This window comes from Crinia signifera, chromosome 2 (assembly GCF_055691185.1).
Source record: "Crinia signifera chromosome 2, ASM5569118v1, whole genome shotgun sequence".
Taxonomy (NCBI): domain Eukaryota; kingdom Metazoa; phylum Chordata; class Amphibia; order Anura; family Myobatrachidae; genus Crinia; species Crinia signifera.
In genome coordinates, this window is record NC_139218.1 from 346,281,569 (window position 1) to 346,306,174 (window position 24,606).

The 24,606-nt window shown below is 46.2% G+C and overlaps 1 protein-coding gene across 1 annotated transcript; it reads left to right on the forward strand.

Moving 5' to 3' along the window:
- Positions 1–22,377: 22,377 nt before the first annotated feature.
- LOC146058544 (paraneoplastic antigen Ma1 homolog) lies at positions 22,378–23,742 on the forward strand. Its single transcript, XM_083170830.1, has one exon. It carries the CDS (start codon positions 22,378–22,380, stop codon positions 23,740–23,742), a length of 1,365 nt encoding a protein of 454 aa, XP_083026956.1.
- Positions 23,743–24,606: the final 864 nt, after the last annotated feature.

The following is a 24,606-nucleotide window of genomic DNA, read 5'->3' on the forward strand; positions in this document are numbered from 1 at the left end:
GGAAAAAAAGATTAAGGGGGTGCAGGGTATAGCTTGCTGGGGCCCCGGGCCCCCCAAGCCCCTAGGCCCCATAGCAATTGCATCCCCTGCACCCTCAATAGTTACGCCACTGTCACCAGTGTTCCATAGCTGAGCGTATTCTGCACATGAATTGTTCCACAGTCCTTTATAACGTCCTTGCTAAAGATAAAGCTACAAGATTACTCCCAGTGCTGCTCTCTGGTCGTTTGCCTAGGTGAACAGTGTGTTTAGCCAACCGGAAGAGAGTTACTCGAAGGCTGACAGTAAAGATGGCCTTACATTACCGATCCCTCTTGTGTGGCAGGATAGCATGCAATATATCGCATGTGGTCATTTTGCATGTGATATGTCGTATATGATCTCGCTGCCAGAAGGCCGGCCGCGATGGAGGTCGGACGTAAGAGCAGGTCCGACCTCAGATCCGGTGCACACGGGACAGCGCATCAGATAGGGTCAGATATTAAACATCCAATTTGGCCACTTTTCGCCTGATTTCTCGTCTGATCTGGCGGAATCGGGTGAAAAGTGGCCAAATCGGACAAGTGATGGGCCAGCTTGAGAGTTTTTAAGGCTGTCTATTCCTTATTGAAAATCTGGAACATACATGATTAACAAATACAAATGGTGTTCGTGAAAGTGTACTTGTCCTCTCCATTGGTTGCATGTTGACATTTGTTTCATTCTTTAGCAGTTTTACCTCCAGTTATCGTAGCAGAGAATTCACGATCAGATGAAAAGCAGCAAAGTGTGAACAGTCTCTGTTGCGGTCCAGCAAAGTGGAACAAAACTGTTTTATCCCCGTTCTCTAAATGATTTGCATCCAATGGAATGCTGCATTGCAAATGTGGAAACACAATACAGTAGCGAGTAGCTGTGAAATGATGATCTACGGGCCTTATACTGGTTCACTCCTTCTGGAAAAATCCTTCTTAGATGGACAAAACCATGTGCACTGCAGGTGGGGCAGATGTAACATGTGCAGAGAGAGAGTTAGATTTGGGTGGGGGTTTAGTTCAAAGTGAGATCTATATTGCAGTGTAAAAATAAAGCAGTCAGTATTTTCCCTGCACAGAAACAAAATAACTCACCCAAATCTAACTCTCTCTGCACATTTTACATCTGTCCCCCTGCAGTGCACATGGTTTTGTCCATCTAAGAAGGAATTTGCCAGAAGGAGTGAACCAGAATAAGGCCCTAAGTATCCACCAGAATATCCAGTTATTGGGTCCCACTGTAATATATCTCACGTGTGCCACAGATTTTTCACCAGAGACTCGCAATACTTTCCTATATGAAGTTACTTGATAATAATAACACAACTGCCGGGGGCAATAATATAATTCCCCTATTTCGTTATAAAACAATGAGAGGGGGGCTTGGACTGTGTATACCTAAATATCATAGTATTTATTAGATGTATTAAATCTGTAAAGTAAAAAGTGGTGATAAAGTAGAAGGTGATGCCGCAACAGTCAATCAGCTGTGCTAGATGTTATTGTTACCATCGTTTTATCACTTGTCTAGGCTTAACACATCTGCCCCAATAAGAGGTGCTACCATCCTGAGACTTGTAGTACTATGCAGGGAAAGCAAATAAAGGTGCACACTCAAAGGGCCTGATTCACGCTGACTTGCTGATCAGCGTAAGTTCGCTGCTTAGCGAGCCCTCTAATACCGCCCACCGGTTGAGCAAATACCCTCACTCCCCGCTGCCGCATTGCAAATGCATCGGGCCACCTTTGTACGCATAGGGACGCCCAGCGCTTTCCTGGGTGCACCCACCATTTTTTAGGGCACCCACAGGAAATGCTGTGCATCCACATGCACCATCCCCCTGACCACCTCCATCCTGCCCTCTCCCCCCCCTTACTCATGCAAACCCATCGACACAGCAGACCTGCACATGTCATTATTAGAGTATATGCATGCACAGAGACATTTGGGCATGGAGGCATAGCAGCTGTGCCTGTCTACAATGTAGTACCTCCTATTATTCTGAGGGGGAATTGACTATGGCCCTTATTCTGATTCACTCAGAAAGGCACAATCACTTTTTTCCACCAGAATAATAGGAGTTATTACATTGTAGACAAGCACAGCTGCTGAAAACCTGCATAAGTCCTTGAGGTAAGTACAAGGCCCCTATGTTACATTTTCTGGTGTGAAAGGGGTATTATTTCAAATAGCAGTGCTCTGAATACAGCCGGGCAGCCCCCTGCTGGCTGTCATTTCTGCCCGGCGGCGGCTGTCCCCCAGTTACCACGAGCATGTATTCCCCCTTGGCAATGAGCATGTAATCCCACATGGCAACGAGCATGGAACCCCTGGCAATGAGCATGGAACCCCTGGCAATGAACATGGAACCCCTGGCAATGACCATGTAGGTAAGCAACACTTATGTAGCATAAATTTTAATAGGCATTATGGTGTTTGGCATAATATGTAATGGAGATTATGGTGTGTGTCTTAACATGTAATGGGCATTATGGTGTAAATTGTTAATGCGCGCCATTGGTTCGCAATTCCCCTATTTATGACGCATATTGTGCATTATTGCTCAATCTGTTTGGTATAGTGCAGGCATGTCCAAACTATAGCCCTCCAGCTCTTGTGAAACTACAAGTCCCATCATGCATTGACACAGCTTTGATATTAGGGAATGCTAAAACTATGTCAAGGCATGCTGGGACATGTAGTTTCACAGCTGGAGGGCCACTGTTTGGATATGCCTGGTGTAGTGTGTATTTTGGCTCAATCCATGTGGCACAATGTGAATTTTGCCTTAATCTGTGTGGCATAACGCGAATTGTGACTCAATCTGTGTGCCATAGTGTGAATTTTGGCTCAATCTGTGTGAATTTTTGCTCATTCCATGTGGCATAATGTGGAAGAGGCAAGTACAGTATAAGGGGGTTACTATTGTGTTGCATGATTTGTATAAGGGGTATATGTTGTGGTAAACTACATAAAAGGTGCTGAAATGTTGTCTACCAAGTTTCGGCTTTCAGTATTTTTTTTATGACTGCAGTGCCACCTAACCCAAGTATCTTAGGACATCGACGTCCTGCGGGTGCACCTTTGGAGGGCACCCGCCATTATAATTCCCTGCATTTTTTTTATGCCAGCCCCCTGCCTTTTCCAGGCATATATAATTAGTTGAAAGTATTTACACAAATAGAGACACACCCATGAGCAGACCACCCAAACAGAACACTGGTCACGCCACCCACATTATTAGGTGCTGGCCACAACCCCTATTATTGCACATAATAGGCCGTTGATCATTTTCAGCTCCAGGCCCATTTAGACCTTAATCTGGCTCTGCATCAAGGGGGTGATTCTGGTTGACACGCATCATATATGCGCGTTCCACCACCCACACAAACGCCTGCCCCTGCTCACAAGCTGAATTTCCCCACATGCATGCAAATGGCTGTTTAACATAAACATCCATTTGCAGCCTCGGGTCGGGGACAAAATCATTCAACGGTCACCGACCGTTGAATGATTTTGCAAGCGCTCGCAGATCTAGGACAAATCTCTGGTGTCTTAGATCTGCGGGCTCCCTGTACAGGAAGCGGGAGGGCGGCTGACATCCGTTTGAGGTCAGTTGCCTGCCCCCCCCCATACCCTCGTCACCGGCCCATTTACATGGCAACAGCCAGCGATTACATGGGGACACCCATGAAATGCTGGGCATTCCCATGGGCGCAGCCCCTTAAGGCCAGGGTGGGGTGTCAGCTGCCCGCCCGCATCCCGTACAGGGACGCTGCAAAATCTTTCAATGTTTGGTGACCATCGAATGACTTTGCTCCTGCACGTAAGGCTGGGAATGGATGTTTATGCTAAGCATCCATTTGCATGTGTGCAGGGAAATCAGCGCACGGAGGGTTAGTGCGGGCAACTGTTGTATGAACCGCAAAGCTGCGAATTGGGTCTCAAGCTTTGTGGGTCAACCAGAATGAGGGGCCATATTCTGCAGCACTTTACAGAGAATATTTGAACATTGACATCAGTCCCTGCCCCAGTGGAGCTTACACTCTATGGGGGAAATTTACTAAGATGTGTATTCTACTTCACATGTGATGTTGCTAAGGGCAACCAATCAGATCCTATCTACTATCTTCTAGAGCAGGCATGTCCAACCTGCGGCCCTCCAGATGTTGTGAAACTACACATCCCAGCATGCCTTGCCATAGTATTGCTATTAGGGAATGCTAAAACTATTGCAAGGCATGCTGGGATGTGTAGTTTCACAACAGCTGGAGGGCCGCAGGTTGGACATGCCTGTAGAGGGTGCTAAATAAATAAGAAGTACCTACCTGTATATTTTTGGATTGTGGGAGGAAACTGGAGCACCTTAGTAAACCCACGCAGGCACTGTGCTCTGGGGTTTTTTATTTTTTTTATTTCTTGTGTTTATTTTTATTATAATTAAAACTTTAAAAAAGGGCTTGAAGAATCCTTACTGAATTGGTAAATATTATACCTGTATCCAGGGCTATTTTTCAGCAGGCTCCAGCAGGAACTGAGGCCCTTATTCTAGTTCACTCTTTCTGACAAAATATTTCATAGATGGACAAATCCATGTGCACTGCAGGTGAGGCAGGTGTAAAACCCCACCCAAATCTAATTATCTCTGCACAAGTAACACCTGCCTCACCTGCAGTGCACATGGTTTTGTCCATCCAGAAATATTTTGTCAGAAAGAGTGAACTAGAATAATGGCCTCAGTTCCTGCTGGAGCCTGCTGAAAAATAGCCCTGCCTATATGTAAAACAATCGTTATTTTTTAGATTTAGGTTTAACCATTTTTAGTGTGGCAGAAGTGGCCAAGGTTTAACCCCTTCCTGACACAGCCAGTTTTTGCCTTCCTGACAGAGCCCTTTTTTTCAAATCTGACATGTATCACTTAAGTGGGGATAACTTTTTTTTGCTTTTACTTATCCCAGTGATTTTGAGATTGTTTTCTCGTGACACATTGTGCTTCAAGTTAGTGGTAAATTTGGGTCGATACAGTCTGTGTTTTTTTGTGAAAAATACCAAAATGTCGTAAAAAAATGGAAAATTTAGCAATTTGCAAAATGTTAGATTTTCTGCTTGTGAGACAAATAATCATACCACTCAAAATAGTTAATAACTAACATAGACCATATGTCTACTTTATGTTTCCATCATTATTTCAACTTCCTTTTAAATGTTTTGGACACTAGGAGGCTTAAAATATGAATAGCAAATTCTCAAATTTTCAAGAAAATTTCAAACACTGATTTTTTTAGGGACCAGTTCAGTTTTGATGAGACTTTGATGGACTTGTATGTGAGACACCCCCATAAATGATGCCATTTCAAAAACTGCACCCCTCACAGTATTCAAAACAGCATTTTGGAAGTTTGTTAACCCTTTAGGTGTTTCACAGGAATTAAAACAAAGTGTAGGTGAAATTTCAAAATTTCATTTTTTTTGCAGATTTGCAATTTTAATACATTTTTCTAAGGAACACAGTACATTTTACTAGAGAAATGTGACTAAAAATTGATTCCCCCAATTCTTTTGTTTTCATAAATATCCTATATGTGGCCCTAGTGTGCACGTTGACCAAACCACAGGCTTCATAATAGAAGGAGCACCTACTTGATTTTGGAGCCTCCTTTTTATGAGATTATTTTTTAGGCACCATGTAGGTTTCTAGGCACCATAAGATGCTGAAAGTTAGGAACCCCCCCACAAGTGACCCCATTTTGCAAACTACACCCCTCAGGGAATTCATCTAGGGGTATAATGTACATTTCAAACCCCCAGGGGTTTCACCAATTGTGGTACAACTGGGCAGTGAAAATGAAAAATTAAATTTTTTACACAAAAATGCAGTTCTGGCTCAAAATTTTTCATTTTCATAAGGTATGAAGGAGAAAAAGCACCCCAAAATCTGTGCCCCAATTTCTCCCGAGTACGGCAATGCCTCACATGTGACCAAAAAATACCATTTGGGTGCATGGCAGGACTCAGAAGGGAAGGAGTGATTTTTGTATTTTGCAGCTCAGATTCTGGTGGAATTTTGGTGGGTGCTATGTCGCATTAGCAAGACCCCCAAAGCACCAATACAGTGGAAGCCCCCCACAAGTGACCCCATTTTGCAAACTACACCCCTCAGGGAATTCATCTAGGGGTATAGTGTACATTTCAAACCCCCAGGGGTTTCACCAATTTTGATACAACTGGGCTGTGCAAATGAAAAATTACATTTTTTTACACAAAAATGCAGTTCTGGCTCAAAATTTTTCATTTTCATAAGGTATGAAGGAGAAAAAGCACCCCAAAATCTGTGCCCCAATTTCTCCCGAGTATGGCAATGCCTCACATGTGACCAAAAAATACCATTTGGGTGCATGGCAGGACTCAGAAGGGATGGAGTGATTTTTGGATTTTGCAGCTCAGATTCTGGTGGAATTTTGGTGGGTGCTATGTCGCATTAACAAGACCCCCAAAGCACCAATACAGTGGAAACCCCCACAAGTGACCCCATTTTGCAAACTACACCCCTCAGGGAATTCATCTAGGGGTATAGTGTACATTTCAAACCCCCAGGGGTTTCACCAATTTTGATACAACTGGGCTGTGCAAATGAAAAATTAAATTTTTTTACACAAAATTGCAGTTCTGGCTCAAAATTTTTCATTTTCATAAGGTATGAAGGAGAAAAAGCACCCCAAAATCTGTGCCCCAATTTCTCCTGAGTATGGCAATGCCTCACATGTGACCAAAAAATACCATTTGGGTGCATGGCAGGACTCAGAAGGGAAGGAGTGATTTTTGGATTTTGCAGCTCAGATTCTGGTGGAATTTTGGTGGGTGCTATGTCGCATTAGCAAGACCCCCAAAGCACCAATACAGTGGAAGCCCCCCACAAGTGACCCCAATTTGCAAACTACACCCCTCAGGGAATTCATCTAGGGGTATAGTGTACATTTCAAACCCCCAGGGGTTTCACCAATTTTGATACAACTGGGCTGTGCAAATGAAAAATTACATTTTTTTACACAAAAATGCAGTTCTGGCTCAAAATTTTTCATTTTCATAAGGTATGAAGGAGAAACAGCACCACAAAATCTGTGCCCCAATTTCTCCCGAGTATGGCAATGCCTCACATGTGACCAAAAAATACCATTTGGGTGCATGGCAGGACTCAGAAGGGATGGAGTGATTTTTGGATTTTGCAGCTCAGATTCTGGTGGAATTTTGGTGGGTGCTATGTCGCATTAGCAAGACCCCCAAAGCACCAATACAGTGGAAGCCCCCCACAAGTGACCCCATTTTGCAAACTACACCCCTCAGGGAATTCATCTAGGGGTATAGTGTACATTTCAAACCCCCAGGGGTTTCACCAATTTTGATACAACTGGGCTGTGCAAATGAAAAATTACATTTTTTTACACAAAAATGCAGTTCTGGCTCAAAATTTTTCATTTTCATAAGGTATGAAGGAGAAAAAGCACCCCAAAATCTGTGCCCCAATTTCTCCCGAGTACGGCAATGCCTCACATGTGACCAAAAAATACCATTTGGGTGCATGGCAGGACTCAGAAGGGATGGAGTGATTTTTGGATTTTGCAGCTCAGATTCTGGTGGAATTTTGGTGGGTGCTATGTGGCATTAGCAAGACCCCCGAAGCACGGTGAAATGATGAACCTAATAATCCATAGATGTGTGGTATATTTTAAAACACTCCTTTATACATAGGCCGGGTTTGTCGGGGAAAGTGTCACACTGGAAAATAGTTTGCTTTCTTATTCCCTTTTTATAGCAAACTTTGCACCTTTTTTGTGTCCTGCCCTTTTTTCCAGTGGAGGGGATTTCATCAGGAAAATGCTGCCCTGGTACAATACGGGGGCCAGTACTAGAAGTACTGGGGCCCTCTGCCTGCTGGTTCCCAAATATTAGGCCCTTTATGACTTCCTCTTGAAAGTGCATAAATGTCCCCCTCTGGCTGGTAGAACGGAATAGCACGTAAGCGTTATACAGTGCCATCTGGATGATATACACGGCCAGCTTCTTGTACCAGATTTTTGTTTTCCGCAGGGCACTGTACGGCTTCAGTACCTGATCTGAAAGATCCACTCCGCCCATGTACCTATTGTAATCTAGGATACAATTAGGTTTTGAGGTGTGGGTACTGGTACCTCGTACAGGGTTGGAGGTGGTACTGTCTCCATGAATTGTTGTCAGTATAAGGACATCCCTCTTGTCCTTATATTTGACCAACAACATATTTTCGGTGCATATTCCCCTGCTTTCACCCCTTCTCAGTACTTGGGCAATGTGCGTTTTTGGGAGGCCTCTTTGGTTCTTGCGCACAGTACCGCAAGCTGCTGTACCTCTTGAACCAAGGGCCTTAAACAGGGGGATGCTAGTGTAAAAGTTATCCACATAGAGGTGATAACCTTTATCCAGGAAGGGGTGCACTAAATCCCAGACAATTTTTCCACTAACACCTACGAGGGAGGGGGGGCATTCTGGCGGTTCAATTCTTGAATCCTTCCCTTCATATACCCTAAACCTGTGGGTGTACCCTGAGGTGCTTTCACACAGCTTATACATTTTTATGCCATACCTTGCCCTCTTACTGGGAAGGTACTGGCGGAATTTAACCCTTCCTTTAAAATGTATAAGGGACTCGTCAATACAAATAAATTTTTCAGGGATGTACATCTCTGCAAATTTGGCACTGAAATGATCAATGACCGGCCTGACTTTGAATAGCCGGTCAAAGGTGGGATCATCTCTGGGTGGGCACAGTGTATTATCGGTGTAATGTAAAAATTTAAGGATTATCTCAAAACGAGCCCGAGTCATGGCCATACGGTAAAATGGGGTGCTGTACAGAACATCTGTACTCCAATATTGCCTAATTTCTGGCTTTTTTACTATGCCCATATGTAACACCAGACCCCAAAACGTCATCATCTCTACTGCATCTACAGGGTTCCACCTAGCAAATGATGACGTGGGGTTTTGAGCAATAAACTGCTGGGCATATAAATTAGTTTGGTCCACCATTAAATTTATAAAATCATCAGAGAAAAATAATTTGAAAAAGTCAATTTCTCTGAGACCTGCTGAATCAAATTGGATTCCTGGGATGGCCAAAAACTCAGGAACCTGGGGCTCAAAATTGTCTGGTGGTGGGGTCCATACGGGATCAATCATTTGGGGGGGGGTCTCAGCTGCTCTACGGGGGCGTCTTTGAGGGGGTCCCTCATCAGCAGAGGAGGAAGAGGAGCTTAAGGCGAATCCTTCAAATTCCCCGCTTGCATCACTGGCTGTGTCTGAGTCAGAGGCAAGCATGGCATATGCCTCCTCCGCTGAATACATTCTTCTGGATGACTGGGATGACATTTGGGATGACATTTGGGATGCCATTTTTATTTTTGTGTTTCTGTAAGTGTAATGTTTCAACACGTGTATAGTGTAGGGGGGGTACAAACTTTATTTCAACACGGGGGGTATGTAGTGTGTAGTGTGTATGTAGTGCAGAAAAAAAAATACTTTATACAGGAATTTGATCCCAATAAAAAAAAAAAATTGAAGGGGTAAAAAAAAAAAAAAAAAAAGGTCCTGCGCCAAAAATTGAGCACAGATGTTGGTCAGTAACGTCCGTCACTGAACAGCGCTCAAAGGCAACAGGACACCCACAAAAACAACGTGGGTGTAAAAAAAAAAAAAAAACGGTACTCTTTACCTAGAACGGCGCCCGTGATTGAAATCGTGGGCGTCGGGGGTAAAAATCGCGGTGATCGCGGGCATCGCGGGTAAATCGGGATGACCGCGATGGCCGCGATGACCGCGATCACCGCGATTTTCCCATAGGGAACAATGTTAAAACGGCAGATTGACCGCGATTTTACTATTAAATGCCTCAATGGACCCGATTTGGGGCCAAATTAACCCTTAAATGGCCCCCCAAATTTTTAACGCCACCCCACGATCCACGGCAACCCGAAGCGTGGCGAGCGCAGCGAGCCCGCGAGGGGCGGCGGTACGCGTCCTCCGACCTTTTCATGCCCTACTATCCACTAGGGCGTGGTGTGAGAATATAATAGTGTGGCGAGCGCAGCGAGCCACCGAGCCCGAAGCGTGGCGAGCGCAGCGAGCCCCGCGAGGGGACGCGGATACCTTCACAGGTAGACGCGTCCCCTCGCGGGCTTCACAGGTGTCCGCGTCGCCACGGACACCTGTGAAGCCCGCGAGGGGACGCGCATAACTGTGAAGGTATCCGCGTCCCCTCGCGGGGCACGCTGCGCTCGCCACGCTTCGGGCTCGGTGGCTCGCTGCGCTCGCCACACTATTATATTCTCACACCACGCCCTAGTGGATAGTAGGGCATGAAAAGGTCGGAGGACGCGTACCGCCGCCCCTCGCGGGCTCGCTGCGCTCGCCACGCTTCGGGTTGCCGTGGATCGTGGGGTGGCGTTAAAAATTTGGGGGGGCATTTAAGGGTTAATGGGCTCTGTGGCCCATTTAACATTGATTCCTATGGCCAAATCGGGTGGATTGAGCCATTTAACAGTAAAATCGGGTCCATCGCGCCTTTTAACATTGATTCCTATGGGAAATCGGGAGCATCGCGTCGCGGGCATCGCGGGTACATTTATGTGCGGCCGCGACGCGACCGACACGATTTCCATGTTTAACATGGGTTTCAATGGGAAATCGCGGGCATTGCGTCGGTCGCGTCGCAGACGCACATAAATGTACCCGCGATGCCCGCGACGGGCGCCGTTCTAGGTAAAGAGTACCAAAAAAACAATTTAAAAAAAACTGCAGAAAAAAAATGATATCAACCTGTGCCAAAAATGCTGTTCAGTGATTGTACGTCACTGATCAGCGGCCACAGGACACCCACACAAGCAACGTGGGTGTAAAAACAAAACCCCACTGCACTCTCCAAAAAAAAAAAAAAAACTGCAGATCAGTGATGCAGTGATGCACCACTGATTAGCAGTGAGGGGCAGCAGGCACACAACCTGACAGGGTATATATATAAAAAAAAAACCTGGACCCCCAAAAAGTTGCTGATTAATTAATTTAAACTGACCAGCACAAAAGGGGGGGCAGCAGTCAGTTGCACACGCAGCACAACCTTTGCTGCAACTGACAGGTATATATATAAAAAAAAAAAAAAACCTGGACCCCCAAAAAGTTGCTGATCAGTTAATTAATCAGCACAATCAGCACAAAAGGGGGGGCAGCAGGGGGGGGCAGCAGTCAGTTGCACAGGCAGCACAACCTTTGCTGCAACTGACAGGTATATATATTAAAAAAAAACCTCTGCACCCCCAAAAAGTTGCTGATCACCTCAGATATAGTGATCAGCACAAAAGGGGGTGCAGCAGACACAAAATATAGCACTCTCTATCACTCTCTATCACTCTCTATCACTCTCTATCACTCTCTGTCACTATCTGTCCCTATCTCTCACGATCTGTGACTCTATGACACTGCAGCAGCAGCACACACACAGAAGTCACAAGATCACAAGATCCAGGAAGTATCCAGCTGCTGGCAGCACGCTACCAGCGGTGATCAGCGGTGATCAGGTAAGTTTCAGGCAAGGATCAGGTATGTATCACGACAGATTGGCACGGTGACCGCTCTGCACGCAATTCCAGACCGGAATGGCGTCTGCAGCGCAGTCACCGTTAGTTTAAATCACGCGCCTTGGCTGTGATTGGTCCGTGGGTCCCACGGACCAATCACAGCCTTGGGGGCAGGTGGGGTGAGGTGTCGTCATCACCGATGACCCCCTCATGCCCCCTGACGCCCGGCGGTGATTGACACCTGTGTTACCGAGCGTCTGATTTGCCGGTAACACAGGAAAACGCTGTGAATGGCTGTTCACACTGAACAGCCAATCACAGCGATCGCCGACGGGGGGGCGGCATCGCAGCCCCCCCTGGGCATGCAGGGACATGTCTGCTGTCAGGGACAGCAGACATCGTCCCTCTGTCACCGCGTCTCTAGACGCGGTGACAGTTACAAGTCATGACGTACATTTATGCCATGTGTCGGGAAGTACATCCCGACCATGACGTAAATGTACGTCAAATGTCGGGAAGGGGTTAATATTTGTTTTAGTATAAAAGATAGACAGATATACAAATAGCATTAGCAAATTATACGCATATAAATGCGTATATCATTATTTGGTACAACATATTAGCTTTACAACTGTTGGGCAGACTCCTTGCAAGTGCGGTGGAACAGCAGTAAAGTGTTTTTTGGGGGGGTATTAATTGAACCTCACATATGTGTGTGTGTGTGTGTGTGTGTGTGTGTGTGTGTGTGTGTGTGTTTCGGCAATTATAAGCTCTGATTGATGATGGACCACTTGTATCAAGTAATTCGCAGGTGCGCGAGTGCGTAGCCTGAGACTTAAGGTGGCCATACACACATAGGCGAATCTAGAATTATGGTAATGGGTGGTCCCAAATCTAGACATAACAGTAGGGGGACCTTAGCGCGGCGTAGCCGCGCGTCAAAAAGGGGTGTGGCCTCATGGGAAGGAGGCGTGGCATCACACAAAGGGGCGTGGTGTTACACTTTAGACCATACACAGTAATGCCCATAACACATTTTAGCAAACTCTGTAATACCCATTACACATAAAGCCACACGCCGTAATGCCACTTACACATAAGGCCACACACCATAATGCCCATTACACATTGTGCCACACATCATGATGCCCATTACATACTATATAACAAACCGTTATGCCCATTACATATTTGCCACATAAGTGCTGCTTACCTACGTGCTCATTGCTAGGGGGTTCTTGCTTGATGGCACCATAGTACCCATTACACATGATGCCGCACACCATAGTACCCATTACACATGATGCCGCACACCATAGTACCCATTACACATGATGCCGCGCACCATAGTACCCATTACACATGATGTTGCACACATAATGTCCCTTACACATGATGCAGCACACATAATGCCGCTTACACATGATGCTGCACAACATAATGCCCCTTACACATTAAGCCACACATTATGCATAATGCCCCCACATACCGCTACTTGTAGCGTCCCTTAAGCAATGCCCCCAAAAGTGCCACTTACTGAAAATTTTTATATGAGCCTTTGCTGCTGCTGCAGGGAGAGATGGAGAGTGGTGCAGCTGCTTCTATGGGGAGAGGAGCAGAGCGCAGCGCAGAGCACACTCACACTCCCCTCCTGGTTTCCCCTCTATCCGAGTGGACATTTGAAATATTGTGCGCGCTGTTGTTGTGCGTGATGTCGAGGGAGCACGCCGGGTGCCGGCACCACATGATTAAAGGGGGGGGGGAGGCTGAGGTGAAAGCGGGAAGAAGAATTGGAGTGGAAGCTGCAGGGGTGAAAGTCATTGACAGCTGGGCAGAGAGCAGGGGGCTGCCCGGCGGTATTCAGAGCACTGCAGGTCACGGCTGTTTGAAATAATACCCCTTTCACAACAGAAAATTCAGGGATTTACCCGGGAATATGGTCCCAGGATCATGCAGGGACATTCCCAGGCTGACACCTTATACACCAGCCTAGTCCCTGCATTTTCTGGTGTGAGGGGGAGAGACAACCACTTCCCTCTCCCTACCCCCCTTTAACCAACCAGCTATATCTTCAGAACCAACTGACCCATTTACATGAGACCAGTATCATATTGAAGAACTTTTGAGTTGGCTTCGAATGATTTTGGTCCCATGAAACTGGGATGTTTGGTTACAGAGAAATCTGCCCTCAAAGAACATAAACAGTCATGAAATTACATTTAAGAAATGAAAGAAAACAAACGGTTTAACCTCAATATCCCTGGAACCAATTAACCCATATGGATCCAGCCTGGTATCAGATTGAAGGCCCAGCAATTTGGGTTCGACTGAGATCAACCTCGAGCTTCAGTGATGCCGAAGGGGAAACTGGCAGCCGTTGAACTGGGTGGGGGTCGGAATTAGCGGGTCCCATGTTATCCTATAGGGAAAATGTTCCAACTTTGCCTGGTCGTATCTCCGGTTCCCAGGGGGCTAGAGACACGAGGCTGGGCTCGTTGGAAAGCTCCATCCCTCAGCTACAAAATGGGCTAATGGGTGGTCCTGTGCACCCCCGGACCACCCCCTAGATTCGCCTATGCATACACATGCAGATTTATCTTCAGATCTGGCTGGTTGGAACAAAAACATGGTTATGGATGAGAGCAAATGACAGTTGACCATTTGCTTGGAAATGCTGGAAAACTGAAAAACTGTCACTCATCCATAACCATGTTATTGTTCCAACCAGCCAGATCTGAAGATAAATCTTACTAGTGTATGGGCACCTTACTCGTCAGCTGCGAATGGATTGTGTGAAAGCAGGAGCACATGAATATGTATGTGTGCGAAAACTCCACCTGCATGTGTGCCGCCACACGCCCACTACACGCCCACCCTCACGCCCCCATCTGCAGGACTGCGAAACCGCACCCATGGAACACCCACAACACGCCTATTTCTCAGTGGCTGCCCGGCGTGCCTATTTTAGTGTGTGCGGTTGCAAAAGCAGTGCAAAAATAGCGCAGTATAACTAAATATGCACGTGCTGCTGTGCATGTAGATCTCAATCAGACCCAAAGTCATTAATTGCCAATGTAGCCAGTGCATCGAAAAAAAAATGTTACATGCTAAGTAGGAAAAAAACATCTTCATTCCACTGTTAGGACTCTGCGCAGCCTTCGGACCATTTCCCATTATATAGTCTAAAGCATGTGAAATAATGTACCAAGAAACTGGAAACGCAAAACTGCTGACCCTTTACCATAAGCCAGCCAACGTTTGCATTGAAGGGGTTAAGATGAATCCTTCTGTTCAGCTGCATAGCGGAACTCATTCAATACTCAGTTTGTAGAATTGGTCTCCCGGGGCAGAAAGTCAATGCCTGTTCCATTAGGATGAGGCAGATGTGATAAGAGACCAATGCAGCTCCAAATGCAAAGCGTGTTTGTCAATTTATTAAGCTTTGCATTATGTTTATTGCTTCTGTTAGATCGGGAGGAGGTCTGCCATCCCTCACTGTGTGAATCCTGGAAAGAGGCTGTTTTCATGTAATATGAATCAATCGATGATATGAAAAATTGAGGAGGCTCCAGTGAATATAAATACTAAAGTTCAAAGGTGTAAAATGGCAGCAGTGCTGTGAATGGCGTGGTAATTTGTGCAATGTCACAGGAATGTAGGTAAATGGATATATGTAATGGCCTGTGAGTCTCAAACAACCATCAGATTTAAGCCATGTTGCTGCTGTATTTAAAGCACCAATAGCGCAAGGCCAGCCTGGTTTTGCATTTAAAAGAATTGGAGGGTGGTTATCTGTGCACCGGGTATATTGTCCGGAGCTAGCGGCTGCGCTTATCGGGAGACCGGTCCGTTGGTATTGGTTAATTTGAGCGAACACTTGGATAGCGCTGCGCTCGGTTCCTTTGTGGTTGTGTGTGAATAACAATCAACAATGCGGTGTAATGGTTAAAGCAAGGTTTACTTAATAAAACAATACACAATCGTGCATAAATGATACAATGCTGGAGTACAATTTGGTTGTACAATTTAATTGGGTACAATTAAATTGGATACAATGTTTACTTGATGAAATATACACATAAATGATACAATGCAGAGGGTACAATTCGGTTTTACAATTTTGCAATTGTCCAAGTGGTGGGGGTGTCCAACACACCTGGTCCGACCGCAGTGTCCTGCTGGTCTGGACCTGCTTTTTACAGTTTCTGCAGTGAACGGGTGAAATTTCTATTTTTATTAAGTCCTGATAAATCAGTGTTTCACGTCCACTATATAGAAGACATGGAGTCTCTAGACTTGGTCTGGCCAGACATAAAGTTTAAAAAGAACAAAATTTTGTTTTAAAAAAAAAAAAAAATATTTCTGTGGGAACGTCCTCCCTGTACCTGCGTTTTCGACAACAGCTGTTGTGCTATTTGTGGCTGTGTTCAGCGATGATCTTAAGAGCCCGGGCTCCTTGTTCCAATAGGGCTCCCTGCAATCTCAGGAGCAGTCAGCTGTGTGCAGGTGACCCGGTCTCGGGAGCAGTCAGCTGTGTGCAGGTGACCCGGTCTCGGGAGCAGTCAGCTGTGTGCAGGTGACCCGGTCTCGGGAGCAGTCAGCTGTGTGCAGGTGACCCGGTCTCGGGAGCAGTCAGCTGTGTGCAGGTGACCCGTCTCAGGAGCAGTCAGCTGTGTGCAGGTGACCCGGTCTCAGGAGCAGTCAGCTGTGTGCAGGTGACCCGGTCTCAGGAACAGTCAGCTGTGTGCAGGTGACCCGGTCTCAGGAGCAGTCAGCTGTGTGCAGGTGACCCGGTCTCAGGAGCAGTCAGCTGTGTGCAGGTACCAAAGGTAAGACCTATGCTCCGGAGAAATAGAATGGAGTTTGAAAATTGCTCAATGACACAGCGGCTTCTTCAGATATTGAGCAACATCTGAAGAAGCCGCCAAGTCCCCAGAAGGAGTGAACCAGAATAAGGCCCTGTGTGTACAGTTACACCCCTTTCCTCGTAAAATTTGCCTCCCCTGCAGTGCAACATAGTTTTGCCCATTATGAGAACAAATTTGTCCTGCAATCAGGGCTGGAATAGGCCCTACTGTATGTTTCCCTGTAATGCAGCCTGCATAAGAGAGTTTGACTAGATCTATGCATTTTATATTGAATTCTTCGATCAGGGAAATGTGTTTTCATCTAACAGCTGTGTGAAAGACTCTGGCTAATGTTCTAAGCTTCACAAATCACACAGTCCCACAGGGTGAAGGATGATTTGCAAGTACAGGTGGATTTTAATGCCTCAAGGCCTGTTTACTACATACAGTGTGGCACAGAAATTCATGCAGCACACAGAAAGATAATGATAAAACAGAATCGCTGTCACAGTACTAATACCTTTTTAATACAGCTAACACTAGCTGGGCATTTAGGCCTCCTGCCAGCATATATATACAGTATATCTGGCACACTGCAAATATCCAAAGCTGGGAGGTCTATAGATGGGTGCAAACCCTCAATTGATCCCCCAAAATGGTTTCATGCCATCTTTATCAAACACTGATATTTTATTTTTATTTTTTTTTAGCCAAAAGGCCACTTAAAGGTCAAGTGTTATTGGGCTTCTCTGCAAGGCTTGCGGTCATCCTTCTCTCTGAAATGTCCCCCTGGAAATCACTTTCCGACTATCGAAGGATTTTGCAAGTGCTCGAAGACAGCTCTCCTGTACGGGAAGAGGGCGGGCAGCTGCCACCCGCTGACATCAGCTGCCCGCCTCCCACACCTGCGTCACGGGCGCATTAGCATGGGAATGGCCAGCATTTTCATGGGGACGGCCACGAAACACTGGGCATTCCCATGGGCACTACCCCTAGCAACTGCCCCACACCCACCGCCCACATAAGCAGTAAGCAATTCACCATGCCTGCTCGCACGAAGCGGCTGCACATGTGCATAAAAGTTTATGTGCATGCGCAGTTGCCCAACATCGCTCCCCTGAGCCAAAGCGCAGGGCAGCGTGGCAATTAGAATGAGGGCCAATAGGTGACAGCAGGTGGGGAGGCCGCACTACAGTGATGAAGCACCACCTCGGACTGACACAGAGCACATTCCTGCACAGGGAGCTTTACTATCATTTCTATTAAGCAGGTAATAAGATTTGAATATTAGCATAAGTGGATTTAGGCTTCACATTTGCTGCTGTAAGGATGGATGGCTCAAAATAATATCTAGCAAATACTGTGGGGCTGAGCAACATGCGGAAAGTCTAGCTTCAGGCAGCTGATAGCCAGATTTACTAAATGATGCTAACGAAAGTGTCCGACCAGCCAGGGTTGTAGAGAGCCTGGCCGGGCCCATGTTCTTTTCAGGGGATGTGGCCTAATCCTACTAGGCATGGACATACACAATTACAATCAAATACAGAAAACATAGAACTGTAAGTACCTCCCTGACCACAATGCAGCCCAGCACACAGTAGCATGTGCCGGGATGAGAAGAGCTGAGGCTGCTGCTGCTGCTGCATACAGGGTTTGTGCGGCCCATTCATTTTATGCTGCATTTTTATCTGCACCTGAACCAGTCAGATGCTAATGATCTGTCAGTTACAGTGTTCCCTTCCCGTATGCGTGACTGAGAATGGCACAAAGCTTTTAATACGCACCCAGGACACACACGCGCCACTCCAACAAGTTAGGGAGGAAACAAGAGAAGCTGTGCCACTGCCCAGATTACTCTCCAAAGCTTACATTTCCACTATGTGATCACACCTTGCAGCCCCAATATCCCTCCTATCGGTCACTTTTTTTGCACTAAAATTGTTTCTTGCAGGATCCTAACAAATAGTAACACTCCATGTTTTACATCAAGCTACAGATGGCTCTGAGTATAGAATCAGAATCAGCTTTATTGGCCAGGTATACTTCAGGGTTGCCGACCCTCCCGGAATTTGCGGGAGTCTCCCGAAAATCGGGTCCCCCTCCCGGCCCCCCGGAAGGGTGGCCAACCTTCCCGGAATCGGGGGGACCCCCACTGAAGACTCCACACAATGATACTGAGCGCTGATTGTATATTTGGTACTGCTGCTGAGCCTGTAGGAGGATGACTAAAACCCCTTTTTATTCACAGAACCAGAAAAAGAAAGATAGGAACAGCGCTGTACTGAATATATGAAATATTTAATAAAATTGACACATTTAAAATACAATATTTTGGATAATATAGACAAACAAGACACACAAACATATAGGGGGAAATTTACTAAAGGGAATTTGTAAAAAATAGGTGTATTTGTATTCAGAAATATACTTATTTTTGACATTTACTATCCCAAAAATACGGCAATTCGCATTAGTATTGATGTGCTATCAATACGAATTGCCGTATTTTCGGGATAGTAAATGTCAAAAATAAGTGTATTTCTGGATACAAATACACCTATTTTTTACAAATTTCCTTTAGTAAATTTCCCCCATAACAAGAACTCCCCCCTTGGTATTAGAACTGGTTAGTTTTGTTATGCATGCAATTGCAGACTTTCATTGCTCATTAGCAGAACCAGTTAGTAGGTTTAGGCAGGTCAGAGTTCAAGTCCCCACAAAATGTGCACATTAGTATTGTGGTAATACTTATTGTAATCCAGGGGTATCAGTGGCTTGTAACTTCAGCGACGAATTTCTCCGACCGCCCACACTGCGGTCATATCCGAGACCAATCCGGTTGCTGGATAGAATATCAGCCTGAAAGTCCCCTCAACGCGTTTCTCCGCCTACGTCCCTCAGCGGCTTCCTCAGGAGAAGTATCTGGATTACAATAAGTATTACCACAATACTAATGTGTACATTTTGTGTAAATTTTATTAAATATTTCATATATTCAGCACAGCGCTGTTCCTATCTTTCTTTTTCTGGACCCCCACTGAGCCCCCCCCCCCCCCCCCTCGATCGCGGCACTTAAATTCCGCAATCCGCGGGTCTCAGAGGAGGGGGCGGAGCTAAAATGGCACAATTGTGTCATTTTAGCCCCGCCCCCTCCATGGAGATGAGTTATTTCGGCTATTTGACATAATGGGGCGGGGCTTAATGATGTCACCATTAAGCCCCACCCCCAAACTCGTTGTAACATATACATGCTATATATATGTTAGAATATAAAGAAATGCATTATAAGCTTCTCTGCTGTAAAAATTTATGCTGTGTGATAGACTCTTATGAAAATATGGTAACATTTACTGAGCAACCAAAGTGCACAAGTTGCCAGAAAATGTTCAAAACAATGTGGCATAGACTCCTATGTGTACCAGTGACATGACTGATGAAAGACTTTATCAAATATGTAATTTGTTGTTATAATATTTGACACAAAAGCATTGGTGGCAGTGAAAGTGCTGTTTTCACATAGACTCTGGTTAAACAGCGTTGGTATTGATGCTGCCCCCTCAGTGAACTCTACTATGGGCTGCCAATCAATTTCTTTCAGTAAGTGTCCCCGAGGACACTAAAAGTGCGGGAAGTCAGCTGTCTCGAGGGCTGAGCGGGAGAACAGCTGAGCTCGTGCCCAACAGCTGACCTCCCAGTGTGTATATAAAGAGCTGACAGCGCAGTGAAGCTCAGCTCAGCTGTTCCCTCCTTTGAGTGCTCATCTAGTCGCTGCAGGCTAACAAACTGTAAACATTGCCGCAGTCTAGATACATGAGCCGGTGAAGGAGCCCCTTCAATAAAGGACTCTGCAAGAGCCTGACTACCTGGTCCTGGGAAGACGCAGCTTAGCCGGAGCTGGGTGCCTGACCTCCAGCGTGAGGAAACTCCGTACAGCCTCCTCCCGCTGCATCAACGCCGCCCCTCTTCCGCCCACCACAGATGACGGAGATTGGAGCCGCCCAGCTGATGCCGGCGTCTGCAGCCAAGGACTGAGAGGCGCTGCCCGGCTCAGAAACACCCCCAAAATACGCCCCTCCACACCCGGAGCCTGCTTGTCACATAGCAGCGCTTCTGCGGGAGACGGGAGGAGGCGGGGAGGGAGAGGAGAGGAGACCGGAGACGCTGCTGCCCATCGATGAAGGTAGGGGAAGTGCCGCCCAGCCGCCCCTGCTAGCCTAATTGACAGCCAAAGCCGCCGCCCACCTACCAATCAGAGGCGCAACCCCGCTGACGCTGCATAAGGGGAGAAGAGGGAAGGAGCTGCCGCCCGGCAACTGACAGCCTGGGAGCATAGGAGGAGAAGAAGGCGCTGCCCTGCAAGCCGCTCCCCCAGTTGGAAAAGGACATCCCCTGTCACTCCCCTCTACACCCTGGTGCTGCTCGTAATAAAGGCAGTCACCAGCGGGAGACGGGAGGGAAAAGTGACAGGGGGAAGAGATCACCTGTCAGTAGTGAGTCAAGCCTAGCCTATGCCCTCAACGCTGGGAAGAATGCTGCACAAACACGCTCCTCCACACCCTGGTGCCACCTGCTGAGCAGTGGTTACCTGCGGGAGAAGGGAGGCAGCGATAGGAACAAGCCAGTTATCTCACAAGAGACCAGCACCTCCCAGTGAGGAAAGAGAAATAGCTCCCAGCTCCAGCATGCAATTCCAGCCCAGGCAAGAGAAATAGTATCAACCTCCACTCAGCGCCACACAAACTGTAAGAAAACAGGGACACAGAAGGAAGCTGCCCCTGTCACACCCTCCTACACCCTGGTGCTGCTTGTATTATAGACAGCCACCAGCGGGAGACGGGGAGTGGTGTAATAGGTCATCACCTCAAGACTCACAGAAAGGTGAATACTAAAGCAGCCACAGTAGAGAAGAAAGTGCAGGGACAGAGTCAGGCGCCAGATTAAAGCACAGTGCAAGAAGGGAAGAGGAGAGAGACAGCGAGAGACAGTTTATCAGACAGAGAGACAGCGGCCAGATTGGGTGAGCCTGAATAACCCCCTTTTATAACGCACTTTACACCGCTAGGAATCCTAGACAATTAAATTAATTGCGCCTAAAGGCAGCCACTTTAACATGAACACCTAAACCCTATACTACACAATATAGGAGGGGAAGCATTGATTTAAAGCTTTTGCAATAGTTGCTTTTGGGCTTACAGCCAAGCAATTACAAGAAAAGGATAGAAAGTTTCAACCTTCCAAAGGGGAAGCCAGACTATTGTACTTAAACTCAGTGATACTGATACTTTGTGTGATTAATATCACACATCAAAGGGACAGAGACATAGACTTCTACAGTGCTAGGAACACCTAGTGAAGACCAGCGGAGAGACTTATTTAGACAGGATTGCTTATTAACTCATACCTACCTTCAGCATACCAAGGGCCCCAACGCGCGCCAACAAGTGTATTTATACGCAGTGTTTTTTTAATTATGCTGGCCAGCGCATGGTAACTTTTTGTGTAAATGCATGCATTACTATGTGTATAGGAAAGATAGAGAGTATAGTAGTTTATTGAGTTTATATATATATGTCATGCAAAGTTACCTACTGAACCGTTATACTGTGTAAAATTATATTCTGCTTGTTCTACTGTTAAAGTCAATTACTGAAGCCGTAAGTTATGAAAAAAGTTGTTTATTGAATTCAAGTGTTTGTATTGTAATGTTATATTCTTCACATTTTGAAAAGTAAACTTACCTTTTATATAAACGCGCTGTACCTCTATTCATTTGAGAGCCCTAAAAGGAAACAAACACAAAATCAGTATAGTACATGTGGTAGCCACACACCTGAAATTAAAAGGTGGTTACATTTGGAGGCACTGAGCTGAGATTTGAACTCAGGATCTCCTGTTTACCAAACACGTATAAAATGGAGGCTTTAACAGGAATGGATATACACGAGTGGTGTATACAAAAAGATAGGGACCCTAGGAAATGCCTAGGAATTGCAGGAAACTTTTCGGAGTTCTCAGATGAAGAGGTACTAGAACAAGCAGACAAACTGTATGGTATACTTAAACCAAAAATAGTGGACAAATGGAAGGGAGCCTTGGGGAAGGTAACAGCATTTCTCATAGAGAATTTGAGAGAATTAGACCCCAGCTTACTCCCGGCAATGGTTTTAGCTAACGAAGAAACAGGGAGGAAATGGCATATAATAGGGCCAGTAAAACCAGAAGGGCCTGCCAGTACAAAAAACCCCACCACTAATGCAAATGCCAAAGGGAAGGAGGAAAGGGATGTAGAGGATAATGATACCCAAAGCCAAACCACCAATGTAAGTGGCGGACAATTTGAGGTTATAGTAGACAGGGTGGTAACACAACTTGAAAGGTGGCACTATGAGGGAAGTTACCGTAGGCTGCGTATATTTTCTGGGATTATCCCAATACCCACGGGAGAAGAAGCCTATGAGGCATGGAAGGAGGCAGCCATACAGCAAGCTGAAGAATGGCAGTGCCCTGATAAAATTAAAAGGCAAAGGGTGGTAGAAAGTTTGAGGGGCCCCGCCATGGGAATTATCCAGGCAGCCAGGCGCAGTAGCCCCAATGCCACCCTGGAAACGTACTTTGAGGCCCTGGATTATGCTTTTGGGACCCTGGAAGATGTAGGGGACCTTACGTCCCGACTATACCATACATTCCAAGACCCTGGGGAGAAGCTAAGCACCTTCCTGATCCGCTTAGACAAGTTATTGTATAAAATAGTGGATAAGGGAGGAATAGAGAAAACGGAGGTAGACAAACACAGGATGAAGCAGCTTCTCAGAGGAGCATTAACCAGTGACCCTGTTGCACAGAAGTTAAGATGCTCAGGGATACGAGAGCCTCCCCCTACCTTTAATGACTTACTTAAGGAGGTGAAGCAGGACGAAGTCCTAATAGAAATGAGGGAAAAAACTGTGAAAAAAGTAAAGGTAGTGCAATCCGCCACTGAAAGTAGCGAGTTTGAGGCCAAAATCCTTAAAATGTTGGAAGAACAAAATAAAAAGTTAGAGGATTTTATTGTAAAGCAGAATGCAAAGGCCCCCACTCCAAACGTCAACACCCCGATAAGAGGGTTAGGAAGGGGAAGTGGCAGGGGGTGTTTCAACTGTGGAAGGTTTGGGCATAGAGCTTTCGAATGTAACCGGGGCACATACAGAAACCCTGGCAGGAGAACAGACAGTACTAACCTGAACCAAGAGAGCCAAGAGCAGGGAAACGGGAGAGGGAGGTCTGTGAACCCCGCATAGGCCCCCTAGAGATTACTTGCTGCGCCATGGGAAACTCCTGGTGGAATGGGGAATTACCTGAAGGATTAGTAGGGCCCACTTGCCACATGAACGCGTCCATTAACAACAAGCCGTGTAGAATCTTAGTGGATAGCGGGTCCCAGGTGTCCATAATATTTGAGGAGTGGTATGAGAAGAACTTGTCAGAGGTACCTATTCAGCCACTCAGCGGACTTGTAATATGGGGCCTTAGTGCTGAAAAGTACCCCTACCTGGGCTATGTACAAGTGAACCTCAGTTTGCACAAGACGTCATCACAAGAGACTGACACTTTAGAAACGCCTTTAATTGCTTTGGTGTGCCCAGACCTGTCGAAAGAAAGGGGAGAAACACCTGTCATAATAGGGACCAACACCCACATATACCGGGTGTTACAGAAGTGGCAAGAGGGAGAAAGAGAGCAGGCAAATGCAAGTTCTTTCTATGTGGGGACAAGGGAAGATAAGTTTCAGGACTGTTTTGAGGGGAGCGACATTACACCAAATGATAGAACCATGTTAATTGAAGAACTTGAAAAGCATAAGCAAGCCTTCTCTGAAGGAGAGTGGGATCTCGGCATGGCTAAGGGAGTGGAACACCATATAAGGCTCACAGATGAGACCCCTTTCCGGGAGCGATCTAGGAGAATTGCGCCAGCCGACTTCGAGGATGTGAGGCAGCACTTAAAAGGACTGTTAGAAAACCAAGTTATCATAGAGTCCCGGAGCCCTTATGCCTCCCCTATTGTGGTAGCCCGCAAGAAAAGCGGAAAGATCAGGATGTGCGTTGATTACCGCACTTTAAACCAGAGAACAGTAACTGACCAATATACAGTGCCAAAAATAG